Below are 7,711 nucleotides of genomic sequence, written 5' to 3' on the forward strand. Positions count from 1 at the left end.
CAATCTCCATTTTTTCTTCCAAAAAAACATACTATGATTATATATTCACCTCTATATAAATGTTTGGCCAGCTTATATTAAAATTGATGAAATTGCTCATTGTCTTTCTTACACCGAACGGTCATATGTTGTCTACCACTAAAAGAATAATTAATTGTAAATACAGAGCCTACTCGAATCTCCATCCTTAGTTCCTTGCCTCTACCCTACACGACTACACTACTCAGAGTTTCTCAAATTAAGGGATGTTCTCTCATCTCGTCTTATCCTGACCAACAACATTTCCTGCCACCATTATATTGTGCCAACTGCAACTGCTAGCGAAGAATTATTGTATATATGTATACTACAGCTATGAGTCCAACTGTTCAAATCATCTAGTTCAGAGTTCTCTTTCATCTACTAGTAGGCGAATCAAAATCAATGGGGAAGGCAAATAAATTATGCTTTGAAAAAGGTAGAGGCGTCAGGCGTAACAAGGCTCTCTTTCATCTTACCACTGCATCAAAGCCCAAACGATTTCAGCTACAACACTTTACCAGTGCCCATGCATGATCATTCAATTCAAATGAAATGAGCCTGGTATGTCCTACAGCCGCAAAGTGTTATCTTCTTGATATAATGATGCGCAACTCTCCTGCGTTTTCGAGAAAAAATACAGCCGCAAAGTGTTCGTGGGGCAAGAAAAATATACTTGAATGATACACTACAGTAATTCTATTGCAGGAGAGGCTTGACTTCATCAGTGCCTTTGCCGCCCCACTTTTGCACACGGCTTGAAGCTTGTGCTGCCTGCAGTTGCCAAAACAAAGAAGATCATGAGCAAGCAGTTATCAGTAATTACCTCTGCTTGCAATTGCAAGAACCAAGGGATAGTACAAAAAGCCATGAAACTACTAGTAATTGTGCTACCTCTGCTTTCCAATCTGTCCTCCAAATCACAACTAGCAAGATGATCGTCTGAAGTGTGATACCACAAAGCATGCCAGACCAAATCCCCTGCGAGTATCATCATCATCATCAGAGATAAAATTAGAATGTAAGGGAATGTAATTAATTAATCAAAGTACAAGGGTTGACTAACTATGTGTGTTTCATTCATGCAACATCATAAAGATGGATAGCAATTCCAACTTGTGATTGCAAACAACATGCAGCTGTGAGAATTGAATTACCCCAACTCCAAAGTTGAACTTGTAGCCGAGTAAGTAGCCCAGGGGCAGGCCGAAGATGTAGTAGCAGCCGAGGTTGATGTAGGCAACGATGCCTTGCCATCCACCCCCAACCGCGACCCCTGAAACCACAGGCTGCACGCTGTTGAGCACCATGGTGAGGCCGAGCAGGCCGGCGATCTTGGCCACGGCTCGCTGCAGCGTGGCGTCGCTGGTGAATATGATGGAGAAGCTGTCTCTGAAGATGAGGATGAGTGCCATGCACACGATCCCGATCAGCAGCGCCTCGCCGACGACCACCATGACGGCGTTCCATGCGGCCCTTGGACGGCCGGAGCCAAGCTCATTGGAGACCCGGACACTGAAATTGAATGGCCAAAAGGAGCACAGCAGAGCAGAGGTTGTATATATAGCTATATATATTAGTACCCGGCAACAGCAAGTATAGAGTTTTGTACAAGGAAACAAGTGACCTGATAGCAGCATTGAGGCCGATGAAGATCATGCCCTCCCATCCGTTTATGTTCATGCTGAAGATATATGGGAGGGAGAAGAGCCATGTTCGTGAGTCAGTTAGTTGTGGTTGACTGGTTGGTTAGTTGAGCCCGATACCAAAAGATTATACTCCACTACTTAACAAAGAAGGGATCCTAATAATAATCTAATAGATTAGTACTCCGATCGCACGTACCATATGCCTAGCGAGTCAACGGCAATCTGCGCGTTCTCGAGGTCGCCGGTGAGCACAGTGATGGTGCTCATGTACCATATCTCGAGGCAGAGCATGACGGCGGACTCGAGCGAGAGCCAGACGAACGCCCAGATGTCGCGGAAGGCGGCGGCGGACCATCCCCTCCAGCCGTCCTTGCACCATCCGACGATGTAGGCGATCTGGCCGAGCGCGATGATCCAGTGGGCGACGTCGTAGGCGGCGGCGGCGCCGGGGAGGCCCCAGCCGAGCACGTAGACGAAGAGGTAGTTGAGGAGGACGTTGGCGAGGAGCGCCCCGAAGCCGATGTAGGCGGGCACGGTGACCTTGCTCTGCGCCTGGAGGAACTTGCTGGCGCCGAAGTTGATGGCCATGGCGAACATGGAGGGGATGATGTAGATGGAGAACCTGGCGGACTCGCGCGCGACGTCGGCGTCCTGACCGAGGAGCAGGAGCAGCGGCTCGGCGAAGACGAAGAGGGGCGTCATGAGGACGCAGGCGGCGACGAGGATGAGCCAGGAGCGCTGGAGGTAGACGCCGAGCATAGCGACCTGGCCGGCGCCGAAGGCCTGGCCGCAGAGCGTCTCGAGCGCGCTGCCCATGCCGAGGAGGAAGCCGAGCGCGAAGGTGGAGAAGACGGAGAGGCCGATGGAGGCGGCGGCCAGCGGGAGGTTGCCGAGGTGGCCGATGAACATCTGGGTGATGGAGCTGATGGCGTACATGCTGAGCATGCCCACGGCGATGGGCAGGCCGATGCCCCAGAGGCGCTTGGACTCGTCCCAGACCATGCGCGCGGCGTCCCCCGCGGTGCGCACCGGCGGGGTGTCGAGCTCGTGGGAGGCCTGCCGGCCGCCGAGGAGCGGCGCCCCCTCGATGGTGCTGGCGTCGCCCCCCATCGCAACAGTTCTCCCGGCGCCGCCGGTGCTCGCTCTCGCGCTCGCGATGGAACAAGGTGAAGTGGGGTGTCTTCGCGTCGCGTCCGCCCGCTGCCCGGTCTCGTCGCCCCTGCGTTTATTAGGGGATGCATTCGGCCTCGTTTAATTGAAGACGTAAAGTTTCGGAGTGTCACCTCGAGTTTTGTTGTATTTATTTGAAGTGTTGCACAAGATATAACACCATGTTGTTAAATCATAAATTAATTAGGTTTAAAATATTCGTCTTACAAATTAATCATTAATTATATAATTAATTATTTTTTTAATTATATTTAATACTTTATAACATTCCTAGAGTAAATTTTAGGGGAGTAACTAGCGTTCTGAGAGCTCGATCGATCACAGCCGCACCTCGCAACTGCACCAGCACTGCATGCACCTCCGCCATGGGTTAGGTACAGCAACCCGGGGACTGCTTCGCTTTCGCCTCCTCCCGCTCCAAACGCTTCTCGTGATGATGATTGATGACGCACGCCCCGAAGCCCGGTGTGCCGACATGTGCATGTGTTCCGTACGTTTATATACGGCTTTACTTTATCATAAAAGTAGTGTGTTTTTTTTATAAAAGTAAGTAAGAGCATCTCCGAGTCTACCAAATCAGCCTAATTTTGGTAAGATTAAAAAATTCATCTCGAACAACTACTAAATCCATCTTTCAATTTTTTGGGACATGAAAAAACCACCCCACGCGTGATACATAAGCGCGTGTATCTAAAGGTAGAAGGACATAGGGAAAAAAAACAGGACAAAATTCCTGATGCAAATGTTTAATAAGAGGTAAAAGAGTATAAAAGTGGATGATGTGATTTATATAGTTTGAGATTTCTTATGCAAAGTTACCTTCTATCAGGAGTGAGACTTCGAAAACCGTTAGAGGAAGCCAACAAGTATTGGAATCTGTTAGAGGAAGCCAACAAATATTGAAAACTGTGGGAGGAAGCCAGCAAATATGCTCTTAATTTTTTTAAGTCACTTAGAAAACTCATTAGTTTACCAAATGATTTTTTAGAAACTATTAGAGATGCTCTTGGAGCAATTTTTAGCCACATAAGCAGTTTTACTGATAAAACTAAAGCTGTTTTAAAAGAATGTTTATTAAAACAGCTCTTTAAAGCAGATAAGGAATAAAATGATCATAGGGTTTGTTGTTTTATAAAAACAAACTTTCATAAAACTTGGTTTATCATAATTTGCTCCTAAAATTTTGTTTGGGTCACCTAGTAAACTCACGTACAAGGAAAACCTAATTTTCACAAACCCCAAAAAAACATGTATTAGTAAAAATGATTCCCGAGTGTTTTTCTGAGAACGTGTATTTTCACAAAAACTGATTTTTAATAAAAAAAAAACTGATCAAAGCTCATTTGACGTAATTATGTCTTTTTTCTTTTCCTTTATTTTTTGCTTTTTTCTCTTCTCCCTCCTTAACTATTTGGTCGTCTGTCTCGTCCCGGCGTCAGCATCGTGCACCCACTGGGCGCTGCTGCTCCCCGCGCTCGGCGCCCCAGTGGCTCCATGGCCGTGCTCCCCCCTCGCGCTCTGGCGCGTCCGTCAAGCCCCCGACGCCTGCGCACCCCGTGCTCCGGCGACTTGGAGCCCCAGCCTCCATTCCTCCTAGCGTAAGCACGGCTCGTTTCGCCGCCACGCCGCACCCAAGCGCAAGGAGGAGGGTATTTTGAGGCTGGCCCGCAAGCAAGGACGGGAGAGCCTAGAGAAGCTTGTTTTTTTTAAAACTATGTTCATCGCCAGCGTCGTGTCTAACCGGGTTGTCCGCGGCTCCACAGGAGAAACCGTTTCCTTTTCACCCATTTGGCGAATTGTTCCTAAAGCTTGCCAGTGCTAAAAAAATTCAGCTGCCCAAGCATATTTTTGTTTATTCAAATGAAATGAGCTTGATATATGTCCTACAGTAGCACAGTGTCATGGGGAGAGAAACTAACATATGTTCGCTTGATCGTATCAGCCATGATACAGGCTCCGTTCGGCTGATACATAAGTCGACTGAAACTATTTTGTTGTGAGAGAAAAATACTGTTTAGCCGACTTAACATCTACAGTATTTTTCTCTTACGACAAAACAACATCAGCCAAGCCACAGAAACCATCAAGCGAACAGGGTGTAAAGCTTGCAGTGATAGTGCTACACTAACTCTACTCCAGGAGAGGCTTGACTTCATCAGTGCCTTTGCCGCCCCACTTTTGCACACGGCTTGAAGCTTGCGCCGCCTGCAGTTGCCAAAACAAAGGAGATCAACATGTGCAAGTAGTTAATACCACTGCTTGCAAGAACAGAAACCATTGGAGCTAGTAGGCTGTTGTTACCTCTGCTTTCCAATCTGTCCTCCAAACCACAACTAGCAAGATGAGCGTCTGAAGGGTGACACCACAGAGCATGCCGGACCAAATCCCCTGTGAGGAGTGACGAAGCCAGAAAAAAATTTAGGAGAGGCTGAACAAATAAATAGAGGTTTTTTTATTTTCTCTTAACCTTAGCTCCTCCTACCTAATACATGTATGCATAAAATTTTAAAGGAGGATTTAGGAAAACTCCACATGCTCAGATGGGACGGGGGGTTGAAGCCCCCCTATCCCACCTCTGGCTACGTCCCTGCCTGTGAGTATCATCGTCATCGTCATCATCGCAGACAAAACCAAAATGTGAGGGGATACAAATAATAATTACTTAAATCACTACAAGGATTGGCTAATTACGTGTGTTTCATTCATGCAAACATAAAAGCTTCTGATTGCAAGCAAACAACATGCGGTTGATGAGAGAATTAATTACCCCGACTCCGAAGTTGAACTTGTAGCCGAGCAAGTAGCCCAGCGGCAGGCCGAAGATGTAGTAGCAGCCGAGGTTGATGTAGGCGACGAAGCCCTGCCATCCGCCCCCAACCGCGACCCCTGAAACCACGGGCTGCACGCTGTTGAGCACCATGGTGAGGCCGAGCAGGCCGGCGATCTTGGCCACGGCTCGCTGCAGCGTGGCGTCGCTGGTGAATATGACGGAGAAGCTGTCCCTGAAGATGAGGATGAGGGCCATGCACACGATCCCGATCAGCAGCGCCTCGCCGACGACCACCATGACGGCGTTCCATGCGGCCCTTGGACGGCCGGAGCCAAGCTCATTGGAGACCCGGACGCTGAAATTAGTAAACGGACAAGGAACGCAGCAGAGCAGAGCAGTGGTTGTATCAGTACCCGGTAACAGCAAGCATATGTTATGCCAGCACAGAATATTTAGCTATAATATTATACAGTAGAGTATCAGGAAAGAACTAGATTATCTGGACTGGACCTGATAGCTGCATTGAGGCCGATGAAGATCATGCCCTCCCATCCGTTTATGTTCATGCTGAAGATATATACATATAGGAGAAAGAGCTCTATGTTTGTCAGATATATACAATAAGAGTAGTAGTTATGGTTTGTTATTAGTTGTGCCCAAAAACAGATTAAACAAAAAAAAATGCAAGAAGCATTGTAATCTAATCTTTTGTTGGTATAATATACTCCGTCGTGCGTACCATATGCCTAGGGAGTCAACGGCATTCTGCGCGTCCTCCAGGTCGCCGGTGAGCACGGTGATCATGCTCATGTACCATACCTCGAGGCAGAGCATGACGGCGGACTCGAGCGAGAGCCTGACGAATGCCCAGATTTCGTGGAAGGCGGCGACGGACCATCCCCTCCAGCCGTCCTTGCACCATCCCATGATGTAGGCCACCTGGCCGAGCGCCAAGATCCAGTGGCCGACGTCGTAGGCCGCGGCGGCGCCGGGAAGGCCCCAGCCGAAGACGTAGACGAAGAGGTAGTTGAGGAGGACGTTGGCGAGGAGCGCCCCGAGGCCGATGTAGGCGGGCACGGTGACCTTGCTCTGCGCCTGGAGGAACTTGCTGGCAGCGAAGTTGATGGCCATGGCGTAGATGGAGGGGACGATGTAGGTGGCGAACCTGGCGGACTCGCGCGCGACGTCGGCGTCCTGGCCGAGGAGCAGGAGCAGCGGCTCGGCGAAGACGAAGAGGGGCGTCATCACGACGCTGGCGGCGATGAGGATGATCCAGGACCGCTGGAGGTAGACGCCGAGCATGGCGACCTGGCCGGCGCCGAAGGCCTGGCCGCAGAGCGTCTCGAGCGCGCTGCCCATGCCGAGGAGGAAGCCGAGCGCGAAGGTGGCGAAGACGGAGAGGCCGATGGAGGCGGCGGCCAGCGGGAGGTTGCCGAGGTGGCCGACGAACATCTGGGTGATGGAGCTGATGGCGTACATGCTCAGCATGTTCACGGCGATGGGCAGGCCGATTGCCCAGAGGCGCTTGGACTCGTCCCAGACCATGCGCGCGGCGTCTCCCGCGGTGCGCACCGGCGGGGTGTCGGGCTCGTGGGAGGCCTGCCGGCCGCCGAGGAGCGGCCCCCCATCGATGGTGCTGGCGTCGCCCCGCATCGGAGCAGTCCTCCCGGCGCCGGTGCTCGCCCTCGCGCTCGCGATGGATCAAGGCTGGCCGTCTCGTCACCCGTGGATTATCTGGGGTTGCTTTATATAGTTCGCTCGCTCAATCACAGCCACACCTCGCAACTGCACTGCACCTCCGCCACGGGTTAGGTGGCAACTAATGTGGACTGCTTCGCCTCCCTGGCTCTCCCTCCCGCTCCCAGTGCTGCTCAGTGCTCCTGACGATGACGAGTTTTTTTTTTTTTTGCAAGATGATGACGAGCTATTGTCCTGTTCGTTTGGGCTTGTTTGGTTGATAAGCCTTGACTGATTTGGTGTAAGAGAAAAATACTATTTATTAACTAAAAAAATACGTCTTATAAGCCAAAGAAGCCCAAGCAATCGGGGCAATAACTCGTGCCAGTTACCGATTCCAGCGCAGCTAGCTATAGGGGACGGCCCG

The 7,711-nt window shown here is 50.3% G+C and overlaps 2 protein-coding genes across 2 annotated transcripts; both read right to left on the minus strand.

Annotated features, from left to right (window-relative positions):
- Positions 1–422: 422 nt before the first annotated feature.
- Positions 423–2,886, minus strand: LOC136500769 (protein DETOXIFICATION 35-like). Its single transcript, XM_066496196.1, has 5 exons — positions 1,864–2,886; positions 1,646–1,702; positions 1,176–1,533; positions 913–999; positions 423–792 (listed from the first exon to the last, which is right to left on the minus strand). Exons 1-5 carry the CDS (start codon positions 2,775–2,777, stop codon positions 718–720), a joined length of 1,491 nt encoding a protein of 496 aa, XP_066352293.1. The 5' UTR covers positions 2,778–2,886; the 3' UTR covers positions 423–717.
- A 1,778-nt stretch (positions 2,887–4,664) lies between these two features.
- LOC136500770 (protein DETOXIFICATION 35-like) lies at positions 4,665–7,352 on the minus strand. Its single transcript, XM_066496197.1, has 5 exons — positions 6,347–7,352; positions 6,118–6,174; positions 5,605–5,962; positions 5,139–5,225; positions 4,665–5,042 (listed from the first exon to the last, which is right to left on the minus strand). Exons 1-5 carry the CDS (start codon positions 7,258–7,260, stop codon positions 4,968–4,970), a joined length of 1,491 nt encoding a protein of 496 aa, XP_066352294.1. The 5' UTR covers positions 7,261–7,352; the 3' UTR covers positions 4,665–4,967.
- Between the last annotated feature and the right edge of the window lie 359 nt (positions 7,353–7,711).

Source organism: Miscanthus floridulus, chromosome 13 (genome assembly GCF_019320115.1).
Source record: "Miscanthus floridulus cultivar M001 chromosome 13, ASM1932011v1, whole genome shotgun sequence".
Taxonomy (NCBI): Eukaryota; Viridiplantae; Streptophyta; class Magnoliopsida; order Poales; family Poaceae; genus Miscanthus; species Miscanthus floridulus.